This window comes from Scyliorhinus torazame, chromosome 13 (genome assembly GCF_047496885.1).
Source record: "Scyliorhinus torazame isolate Kashiwa2021f chromosome 13, sScyTor2.1, whole genome shotgun sequence".
NCBI classification, from domain to species: Eukaryota; Metazoa; Chordata; class Chondrichthyes; order Carcharhiniformes; family Scyliorhinidae; genus Scyliorhinus; species Scyliorhinus torazame.
In genome coordinates, this window is record NC_092719.1 from 16,880,060 (window position 1) to 16,895,539 (window position 15,480).

General features: G+C 46.1%; 1 protein-coding gene across 4 annotated transcripts in view; it reads right to left on the reverse strand.

The window, feature by feature from the left end:
* Window positions 1–15,480, reverse strand: part of plxna4 (plexin A4) — a 776,634-nt gene that overhangs the window by 43,343 nt on the left and 717,811 nt on the right. For all 4 annotated transcript variants that reach the window (XM_072471113.1, XM_072471112.1, XM_072471111.1 and 1 more), the window contains exons 25-26: window positions 10,246–10,405; window positions 7,731–7,834 (exon numbers count right to left, since the gene is read on the reverse strand). In XM_072471113.1, the coding sequence (XP_072327214.1) occupies window positions 7,731–7,834; window positions 10,246–10,405 (264 nt within the window). The remainder of the gene's footprint in view (window positions 1–7,730; window positions 7,835–10,245; window positions 10,406–15,480) is intronic.

Here is a 15,480-nt window from a genome sequence, read left to right on the forward strand (position 1 = left end):
TACTGTGCACAACCTGGGCTGTTGTTATTTCCCACAACACTTTTATCACACTTTATTGCTGATATAGGTTTTACAGAACAGAAAGAGGCTATTTGACGCCCCAACTGGTTTGTGATGATGTCTCCTTCCACCCCTTTTCATCTAACCCCACTTTTCCTTCCATTCCTCTCTACTGTTGCACCCATCTCGCTTCCCCTTAAATGCATCCTCGCTTTTCACCTCAACTAAGCTGCGTGTTAGCGAATTACACATTCTGCCCTGAAGGATAAACCAGTTCAAAGAGTTCAGATCTCAGTAGAAATCAGTGATACCATTAACACTGGGGTTCCATTTTAAGGCACACAAGTCCAGCTCGGACAGGTTTTACTGCTACTCTTCATTTCTACGTTTTGCAGGTTTATTTTTTTTTGCTTCCTGGTGGTGAAAATTGTTTCTCCTGAATTCTTTACCGGATTGATGAGTCAGTATGTTAAGACGCTTATTGTCATAAAGCAGCAAATTCCCCAAATCAATCATGAGCAGTGTTAGAAGAGATCTGTCAGTATTGTATGCATCAATCATATCACTTCCCAGGAAGCAAAGATGGTCACTTCATGGAATCCCCACAGGAGGCCATTCGGCCCATCGAGTCTGCACTGACTCTCCGAAAGAGCACCTTACCCAGACCCACTCCCTCGTCCTATGCCCGTAACGTCACCTAACCGGTCTCCATCTTTGGAAACTAAGGCGCAATGTTATCATGGCCAATCCACCTAACTTGCACATCTTTGGACTGTGGAAGGAAACTGGAGCACCCAGAGGAAACCCATGCAGAGACGGGGGAATGTGCAAAGTCCACAGTCACCCAAGGCGGGAATTGAAACCTGATCCATGGTGCTGTGAGGCAGCATTGCTAACCACTATGCCACCATGCCACTTGAAAAAGCTGCAGTGATTGTGTTATAATATTTCACTTTCACGCATGGTCATCATTATATAACCACATGGTGAATAATCCTGACTAATAATGCTCATCCTCATATCTCCTTTCAGCAAAACCTGGGCATAGACAGAATAAACTGCCTTCAATAACAGCACGTAAACACATTCCCAAAATAAGAACTTTCAAACCTCGACCAGCACAAAGCAATTGTAATAGAAAAACAGTTCCAATCATTGACGTGCCAATGGTCTGCTGACTTGCAATCAGTCTTCCCTTCAAATGTGAACTTCAATCTGACCTCTAAGACTGGAAAATAGGAAGCTGTCTGTTGGGATACCCGAGGCCTGGGCTGAACAGGCTTGATCTCCGGTCTCATTCACAGGGACAACCCACCAGTGAACAGCCAAGGACAGGATAAAATGATTTGGCCCCTCAAAACTCTATGTTCTGGGTAACTCAGCCTCCTATCAAGCAGAGTCTTGAGCCCCATCTTTGTTTCTATGATCTGCCTTGAAGATTGTTCCAAACACTTATCCCCGAGTCAAGGAGCTCTTCCTAATTGCTGCTTCAAATTTACTTTTCTCTCATTTAAATCTTCACCTTCTGGTATTTTTAAAACTTGTTTATGGGAAGTGGGTGTCGCAGGTTGTGCCAGCATGTTTTACCCATCCCTAATTACCTTTTGAAGGGACAGTAAAGAGTCAACCACATTGCTGTGGGTCTGGAGTCACAAGTAGGCCAGACCAAATAAGGACGACAGATTTCCTTCCCTAAAGGATATCAGTGAAGTAGACAGGTTCACTTGGTAATACCTTTCTGGGTTTTCTTCATCAGTAATATTGAGTATTTTATTCACCTCATGGAGGCCTCTCTACACTTCCTTCTCCCTAGACACAAGACCTAAATTGATATCATGCTCTGGAGCCATTTTTAATCCCTGTCGAGTCTGACAAAAGGAAGGTATGGTGAGTGTCCTTTTTGGGGAAACACAGCAGAGTAAGGGTCACATGGCCTGTGTGACCAATCGGCATTCAGGATGTGGAATCACCCCCTGGTGAGAGAAGCTCCTAGACAGAGGCATTTCGGGAGTGAGCTACAGCCATGTGGCTGCAGTACAATACTAATTAACAAATACCTATTGTGTTCATTAATGAAGACTGTGAAAGTGCATCTTTACAGAAGGATTTACTACGTTTCAAATCAAGATTATTCATTCGTTGAAGTTAATTGTTGTAATGGCACTACCTCTCGCAATGGATAGTGACTGACTAGGGTGACTGTTTTCCAATAAAAGTGGTTTTTTAGGACAGCACGGTGGCACAGTGGTTAGCACTGCTGCCTCGCTACACAGAGGACCCGGGTTCAATCCCAGCTCCGGGTCACTGTCTGTGTGTGGAGTTTGCATGTTTTCTCTGTGTCTACGTGGGTCTCACCCCCACAACACTAATATGTGCAGGATAGGTGGATCGGCCATGCTAAATTGCTCCTTAATTGGAAAAAACTAATTGGGTACTCTAAATTTAGTTTTTTTTTAATGTTTTTCTGTCCGAGTGTTCACAGGGCAACATGGACCATGTACCCGACAGAAAGAGGCAACTTTACACCTTTTCAATTTGTTCTCACTTATGTTCATTGCCTATTCCTGGTTATCCTTTTTTTGTTTTTTTTTGTTTATAAATTTAGAGTATCCAATTCATTTTTTTCCAATTAAGGGGCAATTCAGCTTGGCCAATCCACCCACCTTGCACATCTTTGGATTGTGGGGGCGAAACCCACGCAAACACAGGGAGAATGTGCAAACTCCACACGGACAGTGACCCAGAGCCGAGATCAAACCTGGGACCTCGGCGCCGTGAGGCAGCAGTGCTAACCACTGTGCCCCTGCCCCTTTTCCTGGTTATCCTGAGAAGATGGTGCAAGGGTACGTGATGTCTCGGATAGTGTTTTCCGGGTCCTTAGGGGGGAGGGGGAGCAGCCCCAAGTCGTGGTCCACATTGGCAGTAACGACATAGGTAGGAAAGGGGACAAGGATGTCAGGCAGGCTTTCAGGGAGCTAGGATGGAAGCTCAGAACTAGAACAAACAGAGTTGTTATCTCTGGGTTGTTGCCCGTGCCACGTGATAGTGAGATGAGGAATAGGGAGAGAGAGCAATTAAACACGTGGCTACAGGGATGGTGAAGGCGGGAGGGATTCAGATTTCTGGATAACTGGGGCTCTTTCTGGGGAAGGTGGGACCTCTACAGACAGGATGGTCTACATCTGAACCTGAGGGGCACAAATATCCTGGGGGGGAGATTTGTTAGTGCTCTTTGGGGGGGTTTAAACTAATGCAGCAGGGGCATGGGAACCTGGATTGTAGTTTTAGGGTAAGGGAGAATGAGAGTATAGAGGTCAGGAGCACAGATTTGACGTCGCAGGAGGGGGCCAGTGTTCAGGTAGGTGGTTTGAAGTGTGTCTACTTCAATGCCAGGAGTATACGAAACAAGGTAGGGGAACTGGCAGCATGGGTTGGTACCTGGGACTTCGATGTTGTGGCCATTTCGGAGACATGGATAGAGCAGGGACAGGAATGGATGTTGCAGGTTCCGGGGTTTAGGTGTTTTAGTAAGCTCAGAGAAGGAGGCAAAAGAGGGGGAGGTGTGGCGCTGCTAGTCAAGAGCAGTATTACGGTGGCGGAGAGGATGCTAGATGGGGACTCTTCTTCCGAGGTAGTATGGGCTGAAGTTGGAAACAGGAAAGGAGAGGTCACCCTGTTGGGAGTTTTTTTATAGGCCTCCTAATCGTTCTAGGGATGTAGAGGAAAGGATGGCGAAGATGATTCTGGATAAGAGCGAAAGTAACAGGGTAATTATTATGGGAGACTTTAACTTTCCAAATATTGACTGGAAAAGATATAGTTCGAGTACAATAGATGGGTCGTTTTTTGTACAGTGTGTGCAGGAGGGTTTCCTGAAACAATATGTTGACAGGCCAACAAGAGGCGAGGCCACGTTGGATTTGGTTTTGGGTAATGAACCAGGCCAGGTGTTGGATTTGGAGGTAGGAGAGCACTTTGGGGACAGTGACCACAATTCGGTGACGTTTACGTTAATGATGGAAAGGGATAAGTATACACCGCAGGGCAAGAGTTATAGCTGGGGGAAGGGCAATTATGATGCCATTAGACATGACTTGGGGGGGGGGATAAGGTGGAGAAGTAGGCTGCAAGTGTTGGGCACACTGGATAAGTGGGGCTTGTTCAAGGATCAGCTACTGCGTGTTCTTGATAAGTATGTACCGGTCAGACAGGGAGGAAGGCGTCGAGCGAGGGAACCGTGGTTTACCAAGGAAGTGGAATCTCTTGTTAAGAGGAAGAAGGAGGCCGATGTGAAGATGAAGTGTGAAGTTTCGGTTGGGGCGATGGATAGTTACAAGGTAGCGAGGAAGGATCTAAAGAGAGAGCTAAGACGAGCAAGGAGGGGACATGAGAAGTATTTGGCAGGAAGGATCAAGGAAAACCCAAAAGCTTTCTATAGGTATGTCAGGAATAAGCGAATGACTAGGGAAAGAGTAGGACCAGTCAAGGACAGGGATGGGAAATTGTGTGTGGAGTCTGAAGAGATAGGCGAGATACTAAATGAATATTTTTCGTCAGTATTCACTCAGGAAAAAGATAATGTTGTGGAGGAGAATGCTGAGCCCCAGGCTAATAGAATAGATGGTATTGAGGTACGTAGGGAAGAGGTGTTGGCAATTCTGGACAGGCTGAAAATAGATAAGTCCCCGGGACCTGATGGGATTTATCCTAGGATTCTCTGGGAGGCCAGGGAAGAGATTGCTGGACCTTTGGCTTTGATTTTTATGTCATCATTGGCTGCAGGAATAGTGCCAGAGGACTGGAGGACAGCAAATGTGGTCCCTTTGTTCAAAAAGGGGAGCAGAGACAACCCCGGCAACTATAGACCGGTGAGCCTCACGTCTGTAGTGGGTAAAGTCTTGGAGGGGATTATAAGAGACAAGATTTATAATCATCTAGATAGGAATAATATGATCAGGGATAGTCAGCATGGCTTTGTGAAGGGTAGGTCATGCCTCACAAACCTTATTGAGTTCTTTGAGAAGGTGACTGAACAGGTAGACGAGGGTAGAGCAGTTGATGTGGTGTATATGGATTTCAGCGAAGCGTTTGATAAGGTTCCCCACGGTAGGCTATTGCAAAAAATACGGAGGCTGGGGATAGAGGGTGATTTAGAGATGTGGATCAGAAATTGGCTAGCTGAAAGAAGACAGAGGGTGGTGGTTGATGGGAAATGTTCAGAATGGAGTACAGTCACAAGTGGAGTACCACAAGGATCTGTTCTGGGGCCGTTGCTGTTTGTCATTTTTATCAATGACCTAGAGGAAGGCGCAGAAGGGTGGGTGAGTAAATTTGCAGACGATACTAAAGTCGGTGGTGTTATCGATAGTGTGGAAGGATGTAGCAGGTTACAGAGGGATATAGATAAGCTGCAGAGCTGGGCTGAGAGGTGGCAAATGGAGTTTAATGTAGAGAAGTGTGAGGTGATTCACTTTGGAAGAAATAACAGGAATGCGGAATATTTGGCTAATGGTAAAGTTCTTGAAAGTGTGGATGAGCAGAGGGATCTAGGTGTCCATGTACATAGATCTCTGAAAGTTGCCACCCAGGTTGATAGGGTTGTGAAGAAGGCCTATGGAGTGATGGCCTTTATTGGTAGAGGGATTGAGTTCCGGAGTCGGGAGGTCATGTTGCAGCTGTACAGAACTCTGGTACGGCCGCATTTGGAGTATTGCGTACAGTTCTGGTCGCCGCATTATAGGAAGGACGTGGAGGCTTTGGAGCGGGTGCAGAGGAGATTTACCAGGATGTTGCCTGGTATGGAGGGAAAATCTTATGAGGAAAGGCTGATGGACTTGAGGTTGTTTTCGTTGGAGAGAAGAAGGTTAAGAGGAGACTTAATATAGGCATACAAAATGATCAGGGGGTTGGATAGGGTGGACAGTGAGAGCCTTCTCCCACGGATGGAAATGGCTGGCACGAGGGGACATAACTTTAAACTGAGGGGTAATAGATATAGGACAGAGGTCAGAGGTAGGTTCTTTACGCAAAGAGTAGTGAGGCCGTGGAATGCCCTACCTGCTACAGTAGTGAACTCGCCAACATTGAGGGCATTTAAAAGTTTATTGGATAAACATATGGATGATAATGGCATAGTGTAGGTTAGATGGCTTTTGTTTCGGTGCAACATCGTGGGCCGAAGGGCCTGTACTGCGCTGTATTGTTCTATGTTCTATGGTGGTGCCTTCTCCTGAAACATTACACTTGTGGTGCTAACTGGTAGAGATTCCCAGGATTTTAATCAATGATGATGAAGAAACATATCAAAGTCAGGATGGTGTGTGATTTCAAGGGCAGTTTGGAGCTGATGATGGTTTCATGATCTTGCTTTTGGTCACACATTCTTACCTCATCATTTGTGCTGAGTAAGGTGAGGACATCACTTTATCACTTTTGGAGAATGACCTCCAATGTTTTCAAAAGGAACTTTCGTAGTAAGTACTCCAACATCTGTGTCCTCAGTTGCAACAACCCCTGAATTAACCTATCATCTGAATTACAACCTGTGATAAATCGCAGGATGTTTTAGCACTGGGTCAGCACTGCCCAAGTGCTTCATGCACGTGGGAGGTAAGCTTCCCACTTGTCGAGTCTGAGTTTAGATATCGGGGATGGAGGTGAACCACGATAATCCCACTGCCAACCATATCCCGACCAAAATTAGGAAATAAAATGGTCCGGTTTCAGGAGAGTGTAATCGTGAGCATGGACTTCAGCCTGTGACATGTCCCGTTGCTCAATCAAGACACTCACTCCAAGCAGAAAAAAAAGTCAGCATTATTCATATCAACCTTTCACATCGGAATTCAAGTGATTTCTCTGTGTTTAAATTGATTACATGCTGACAGAAAGCCATGTGAATATGACCATCAAGCTAATCTTCGTCGAAAGAGAAAATGCTGGAAAATCTCAAGTCTGGCAGCATCTGTAGGGAGAGAAAAGAGCGAACGTTTCGAGTCCGATGACTCTTTGTCAAAGCTAACAGACAGAGAAAGTGGGAAATATTTATACTGTGGAGTGAGAATGAAAGATGAGTCACAGCCACAGAAACCCAGGGAAACCGGGTGCTACTGGCCACAGAAACCAAGCAAAGCCAAGCTAATCTTTGTTCTTTATTTGCAGGGACTCGGCTGTTGCAACACAAAGAATTATAGAAATATATAGATAGAGGGAGAGAGAGAGGAGAGAGAAGAGAGTGAGTGAAAGAGAAAGAGGGAGGCAAGCAATAAAATCCTTTATAGTGAAATAAAATTTATCATTTTCAATATAGGTGTCCCCTGTACTGCCAGACAGAGTGCTAACAACCTTGGAGATTTTGACAGGATTTGTCAAGGATAGCTTGCCCTCTCCAATGAAAGAATTAACTCCTGACTTCATTATCTCATCGCCGATCCAATCAATTTCTAATCTGTTTTTTCTTCCCACCTCCACACTGACAGTCAACACTGTGACATTTAATTTAACACCAATGTGGTCCAAAGTCAAATCCCTAATTTAGCAGTTGATGGCTTATCTCCCAAATTATTTGCACATTAATGAAGAAAGGACGTTTCTATCAGAGGAAGGAATCTGCAATTCGCACCAGACAGGCAAGGAGGCCGACAGTTCCTGCTTCCTCTTTCTTTTCTCTCTCTCGCTCTCAAAAGGGATGATTGACAGCCGGTCTCGAAGAGCCATGTCCTCCATCTCACCTGATAATGCGCCAGTGTGTTCAGCCTCTTCCAGTCATTCTCTATCTTCGTCGTGACATCTTCGTCCTGCAGAATCACCCTGGCCATCCTTCCCTGTCGCCACTCTGTGGTGCGATGGGTAATTGCCAGGAAGGAGCAGGTAGGCAGGAGAGCCGGGGAGGGGGGGTGTGGAGAGACGAGGGAGAGAAAGTTAAAGAAAAATCGATAAAGAGAAAGAGAGAGTCAATGAAACCACAAGTATATTGTGCCTCACATCACGGATCAATGGGACTTCATTATCTAAAGAAAACAAACGCTTCATTCAATGGAGGAGGAAGTAACAACAACGCAAAGATAAGGAGGAAATCCTTTTTCAGCTCAAAAGCTGCCTCTAAATGGTTTCATTGACTCTGAACAGAAGGTTAATCTTATTGTGTTTTCCTTTAGAGGTCATCCAGGATGCATCATTTCTTTCCACAAATGTGCAGGCTGGGCAAAACCAACAGTTGGTATAAGCTTAATTAGTTACATTTTTCTAAGGTGTGGTGTTTAACTTATTTTTCCCCCTTATTCCATCTTCACCACCTGACTCCTCAACAGCACTCAGCGAGCAGTAAATTACACTGTGTCATGATACCTTAGTCACCCAATCTCTAACCCAAATGACCATTCTTCTTGATTCAGTCCAGAACTTGACAATTGGCGAATTATTTGATAATGTCTTTAGCCTAGTTTTCAAATCCCACCACAGCCTGTCCCCAAATATCCTTACAACCTTCCAAGATATCTGTGCTCCTCCAATTCTGGCCTGCTGCCACCTCCAATTTTAATCAATTCGCCATTGGCAACTGTGCCTTCATTAGTTATGCCGTAGGCTCTGGAATTCCCTCCCTAAACCTCTCCATCTCTCACGCGCCTCCTCCTTCAAGATATTCAATAAAACCTACTTCAGTGACTCAACTTTTGGTTGTCCTGAAATCAATTTATGTGACTCAATGTCAACATTTGTTTGGGACAATGTTAAAAAGGATATGTAATACTTAGGATTACATAGGGCGAATAGCACAGCCACAGGCCATTTGGCCCTATAAATCCATGCTGGCGTTTATAGAACATGAACATAGAACATACAGTGCAGAAGGAACATAGAACATACAGTGCAGAAGGAGGCCATTTGGCCCATCGAGTCTGCACTGACCCACTTAAGCCCTCACTTCCACACTATTCCCGTAACCCAATAACCCCTCCTAACCTTTTTTGGACACTAAGGGCAATTTATCATGGCCAATCCACCTAACCTGCACGTCTTTGGACTGTGGGAAGAAACCGGAACACCCGGAGGAAACCCACGCAGACACTGGGAGAACGTGCAGTCTCTGCACAGACAGTGACCCAGCGGGGAATCAAACCTGGGACCCTGGCGCTGTGAAGCCACAATGCTACCCACTTGTGCTACCGTTTATGCTTCACTCGAGTCTCCTCCCATCTTTTCTCATCTAAATCTACTATCTTTTTATATCCGTTTCTTTTTTACTCCCTCATGTGCTCGCCTAGTTTCCCCTATTTGCTTCAAGCACTCCCTGTTGTTGGAATGACGCTCCTATCCATTCCCGCCCAGCACCAACCAGAGTGGGAAGACTGCCTGAACTAGTCTCCTTCCTAGCCCAGGAGCGTCAAGCCTAACTGTCCCCTGTGCTGAGATTGGTCAAGTCAATAAGAGCAAGGGTCAAAGCTGGGATCTGGCTGGGACGTACAGTACCCCCTCCACACTCGGCAAGTTGACCCTTTTTGGCTGCACTCAAATTAATATTCTCCTAATTAGAAAGCAGGTTTTGAGCATCTACAAGGTTTGTGAACTTCACAGCTCAGAATGTTATCTGGTTTCTTTAATTTCCCACTGGAAGGTTGCTGGGTGTTTTTATGAACTGGACTGTTGTTTTATTTTTAAAATCTTTTCCAATCCTTTCTCTGATAACTGCGCCAGCTGGGGCTCAGTGGGTTCTCTCTTGCCTCGGAGTCAGAAGCTACAATCCCACTCCGGAGACTGGAGTACAGTATCACAGCTGACACTTCACTGAGGCATTGCACTGCACTTTCCTGTTCGAATGGACTTGAAGTAATTGGATTTTGTGGGAGGTCCGTGTGCTTTTCTTGTTAAAATTAAGTGACTTTTTATTTTAAATGAAGGAAATCTGGTACTGGGAAGGCCAATTATCCCATGGAATCTCATGCCTCATCATCCCAACATGGAAAGAATTATAGACGGGCCAGATGGACAAGAGAGCTGTGGCAAATTTAGAGCTACCTTGGCTGTCATCAGCTCCACGACCAGTCTTGTTTTTAAGGGCGTGGTAGAGTGATATGACGATAGCAAGTCAAATGTGAAATGAGCCTGGGATAATCTTGATTCAGTTCCCGGTGAACCTTGTCCTGAAGCCGCAGTGAATACACTAACTTAATGCAAACGTGGTCACCCAGCCGCACCCTGGGACGCTGGGTGGGGTTGAAAGCTGTTGCCCTCAGTCAGGATCCTTACCCAAGTCCATGTCGGCAGCTTTCGGCCTGTGGGAGCAGGGTAAGTTCTTGAAGATAGCATCTAAAATCTTCTCCTTGACCTGGGTGATCGTATCACAGTTCAGAGTCTTGGTGGAAATTTCAGGACTGTTCTCGTTATCTGGATTCACACAATATAGAACCTAAAGTGACACAAAACAAATAAAGTATTAAGGGAGAAAACACGAGGGGAAAAGACAGTCAGGATGTTTATTTAAACTTGTTCTTGGGTAATGGGCATCACTTGTAAGGCCAATTGTTGGCCATCCAGAGTGGCCCTCAAGAAGATGGTGCCGGCCTTCTTCTTGAACCATTGAAAACCATGTGTTGAAGGTCCTCGCTCCCACAGTGCTGCTGGGTAGGGAATTCCAGACCTGGGACACAGTGATGAGGTTGGCATGGTGTGCAGCTTGGAGAAGTGATGACGTTTCCTTCTGCCCTCATTCTCGGTGCCAGGGGGCGCATGTTTGGGAGATCCTGCCAATGAAGCTGTGGTGAACTGGTGACAGTACATCCTGTAAATAGCACGGCATTATTACGTCAACGGTGGTTGAGGGAGTGAACGTTGAAGGTGGTAAATGAGGTGCCGAACAAGCGGGCTGCCTTGTCCTGGATGGTGTTGAACTTCTTAAGAGTGATGTTGAAGCCGCACTCATCGAGCAAGGGAGGAGTATTCCATCACACTCCTGACTTGTGCCTTGCAGGTGGTGGACAGGCTTTGGGGATCAGGAGAATTACTTGCCATAGCATTCCCAGTATTATAACACAATATTTATATGACTGGTCCAGTTCAGTTTCTGGTCAATGGTAACCCCCCCCAGGATGTTGATGGGGCGTTGGTTAGATCCTCTCTTGTTGGAGATGGTCATTGCCTGGCACTTGTGTGGCGCGAATGTTATTTGCCACTTGACAGCCCAAGCCTTTACATTGTTCATTTGGACGTGGACTGCTTCAGTATCTGAGTCGTGGATAGCGTGGATCATTGTGTCGTCATCAGCGGACATCGCCACTTCTTGACCTAATGATGAAGGGATGGTCATTGATGAAACAGCTGAAAATGGTTGGGCCACAGAACCTGTGCCGACTCCAGCCACAATGTCCCGGGGCTCAGGCGACCAAGCTCCAACAACCACAACCATCTTCCTTCGTGTTAAGTATGACTCCAGCCAGTGGAGGGTTTTACCCTGATCCCAGGAACTTAATTTTTTTTCTCAGGCTCCTTGATGCCTCCATTGGTCAAAGGCTACCTTGATCGGCAGTCACTCTCACTTCCCCTTTGGAATTCAGCTCTTTTTTTGCCTGTTTGGACGAAGGCTGTAATGAGATCTCGAGCTGAGGGGCCTGGAGGCCCACATACATTACTATTGGTGTTTGTAGAAGTAGTTAACCATGTACTGTGCAAGTGCTAAGGAAGATCGATCGTACACAGTCCCAGTTGCTATCAGATAAAATCTCCCTTTCACTTTCCACATCGCAGTCATTTCCACCAGGAGCAAATTCCTGCACAGATTTCTGCACCTCCCCCTGTCTCCTCCGACAAACACATTGAATGGGCCGGCAGGAGGTGTGACAGAGACAGCGGAATAACAAAGCTGCCAAGCTCTCTCTCTCACTTACCAGCTCACCCTGCCAATTTTAAACAAAGTGCTTCTCAGTGCCCCAACCTGTGCCCAAGGCCATCCCAGCATGAAGTGCCAGTGTGCGCCAATACATCCTGTCTCACCTCATGCGCTCAAGAGATATGCGGGACATCACTTATCCATTGAAAGAACACATGCTCCTCGTGAGTCAGCACTGGCCCGAATTTTGAGTAGTCGCAATAAGAGAGGCGGTGCTTGTGGATGAGGTGAGACAGTTAGTCATTAGCGATGCAAATTGGAAGCACAGAGGCTCAATTTCCAGGTGCATGTTGTTTCCTGTGAGGAGTCGTCGTGACGAAATAGTTCCTTTTTAGAAAATGGACCCTGACCAGACACCACCATAGAGATGAATTGGCAAAAGGCCAGAAGCCAAACCATGAACCTTTTCATGGTGCACTTTTGTCTCTTCACATCTTGTAGCACAGGAGTGGACCATTCGGCCCGTCATTTCTGTTCCCGCTCCGTTCGATGAGAATCCAATTTGCCCCACTTGCCTGTTCTTTGCCCACGGCCCTGCAATTTCTCCCCCCTTCAAGTATTTATCCAATTTCATTTTGAAAGTTAGCATTTCATCTGTTTCCATCACCCTTTCAGGCAATGCTTTCTAGATCACAGCAACACTGCATACAGGAACAAAAAAAAACCCTAATCTCCCCTCTGCCCCTTTTGTCGACAACCTTAAATCTGTGTCCTCCTCTTACTGATCCTTCTGCCTGTGGAAACGGCTTACTCCCTCTTCACTCTTCTCAAAGTTCATCGTGGTTCTGAATACCAAATCCCACTTTAACGTTCTCTGTCCTAAAGAGAATCCTAGTTTTTCTCATCTCCCCGAGTAACTGAAGTCCCTCATTCCTTGTCCCATCGGAGTAAGTCTCCTTTGCACACACTCTCCAAGGCCTTGATCTCCTCCCTAAAGTGCTGGCCCTATCCCCTATTCATTCCTGCTACTTTCTGTTCTGGTTTGAACTGATCGCGATGTAGAGCTATGGAATAATAAATTTGAGATCCCGGGTCAGTACCAAATTGAGGAAGCGATTGGAACTTGCCAGTTAGGTGGTGGATTCAGAAAGGCCAGTGAAGTGGGGAAGAGTAAAAAGTACAAGTGCAAATCCCAGCCGCGTGATTTGTTAACACACTATATATGGTTTTCCGAATGCAAGGCAATGAAAAAGCAAATGTCATTAGAATTTAACACTCCATTGCACAGGTTAGTGCAAACGCCACTTTGATATTCGCTGGAAGTGTATCAACCTAACGACTTCAATGTGCCATGCAGACATCACTGCCAATCCTCAGCCACAGCAATAGCCATTAAGTTCCCAGTCTCTCGCAAGGATAGAAAAGAAACCAACATTACAGTCATTAGAATGCATTACCCAGTCAGGTGTTAATTAAATTGTCACTGCGCAGAACCAATCTTCAGCATCTGAGGGATGCCGGATCCGGGACCCCTATCCCCTTCCCGCCGCTCCCCCTCCTCTGCCAACCCAGAGCGAATCTGCATCACAAAGCGTTTAAGGAAATAGAAAATGCAACTCTCAGCAGGTCAGCACAGGTTCCTCATCAGAAATGGAAGTGTAAATGCTCCAGTTCCTTTGCAAATGATCTAAAGGCTGTAAATTGAGGCAGGCGCAGATGCACTTTGCAAACCTGCTGCTTTTACATGTGTGCTGGCTGCTTTCCTCTGACTAATTTATAGAGGTTTTTTTTTCAAAAACGAAACAAAGGAACCAGGCAGATAATAAGAGCAAACAAAACCATGTGGAGCAAGGCCAGTGGAATTAAACAGTCTTTAGTTCCGGCTCAGAAATCATGGAGGCAGCACAAAGAGTCATGGTGCGCGGACTCTATATTTCAACCCTTTCTAATTACTCTTCAGTCCTGAAGGTGCCATTTCCTCATTTGGTCACAGGACATTTGTATCCTTGGCCTGTGTTTACAACAATCAGCCTGGCTCCCTGGTCCTGTGGGCAGCTGCAGCTCAATGGGAAAGCGCTCTCGTCACTTAAGAGACTTGAGCACAAGACTCCTTCCTGGCGCTCCCAGCCGAGCCACCTTGTAAAAGATCCCGGGCATTATTTTAGAGAGGAATAAGCAAGCTCTTCCGCCAGACCTCCGAACAATCGTTAACCCACAACCAAAAGCATGGGGTAAAAAACACGATCTGGTCACGACCACACCGCTGTTTGTGGGACCTTGTGTACAAATTAGCTGCTAATTTGTCAAGTGACTGCACTTCAAAAGTACTTCATTGGCTGTGAACATAAGAACATAAGAACTAGGAGCAGGAGTAGGCCATCTGGCCCCTCGAGCCTGCTCCGCCATTCAATGAGATCATGGCTGATCTTTTTTGGACTCAGCTCCACTTTCCGGTCTGAACGCCATAACCCTTAATCCCTTTATTCTTCAAAAAACTATCTATCTTTATCTTAATAACATTTAATGAAGGAGCCTCAACTGCTTCACTGGGCAAGGAATTCCATAGATTCACAACCCTTTGGGTGAAGAAGTTCCTCCTAAACTCAGTCCTAAATCTACTTCCCCTTATTTTGAGGCTATGCCCCCTAAGTCCTGCTTTCACCCGCCAGTGGAAACAACCTGCCCGCATCTATCCTATCTTTTCCCTTCATAATTTTATGCGTTTCTATAAGAACACCCTCCCGCATCCTTCTAAATTCCAGCAAGTACAGTCCCAGTCTACTCAACCTCTCCTCGTAATCCAACCCCTTCAGCTCTGGGATTAACCTAGTGAATCTCCTCTGCACACCCTCAAGTGCCAGTACGTCCTTTCTCAGGTAAGGAGACCAAAACTGAACACAATACGCCAGGTGTGGCCTCACTAACACCTTATACAATTTCAGCATAACCACCCTAGTCTTAAACTCCATCCCTCGAGCAATGAAGGACAAAACTCCATTTGCCTTCTTAGTCACCTGTTGCACATCGTGACTCATAGTGCTTCATGATGTCCTGAGATTGTAAAGGACCCACTATCGGCAGAATCACAGATTTTGTTTTTCTCAGGGTTTATAGTGCTGAGGTCACCCTGGTTTTGACATCTCTCTTTTGAATTGCACCACCTTCAATTTTGTGACAACCTTCCAACCCTTCACTCCTCTGACGCTGAACCTCTACCCACTTTGCGGCCAGATTTCCAACGTCTCCGAAAACCTCTCCTTTTTCCCCTGTGCCTCGGGCTCCTCCTCCTTTCCCCCATCTTCAGTGCCCAGCGCTTCCTTCGCCTTCTCGCCAGAGAGCGGTCTTATGAGCTGAGGAATGTGGTATAAATGGGGTGCTGGAAGCAGCTCGATCAATAGCAGCAGTCTTGTCTCTCAGTTCGGAAGCTCAAAACTCCACCCCAAAAAGGACTTCAGTGCAGTGAATATCCCAGTGAGGGTATGTTGCACCATCGGACATTGGTGCCTTTTACGTGAAATGTGACTCTTCTGCCTTGCTGAGGAAAGGAACCCATGGGAGCACAGTGGTTAGCACTGTTGCTCCACAGCGCCAGGGACCCGGGTTCGATTCCCGGCTTGGGTCACTGTCTGCGTGGGTTTCCTCAGCGTGTTCCAGTTTCC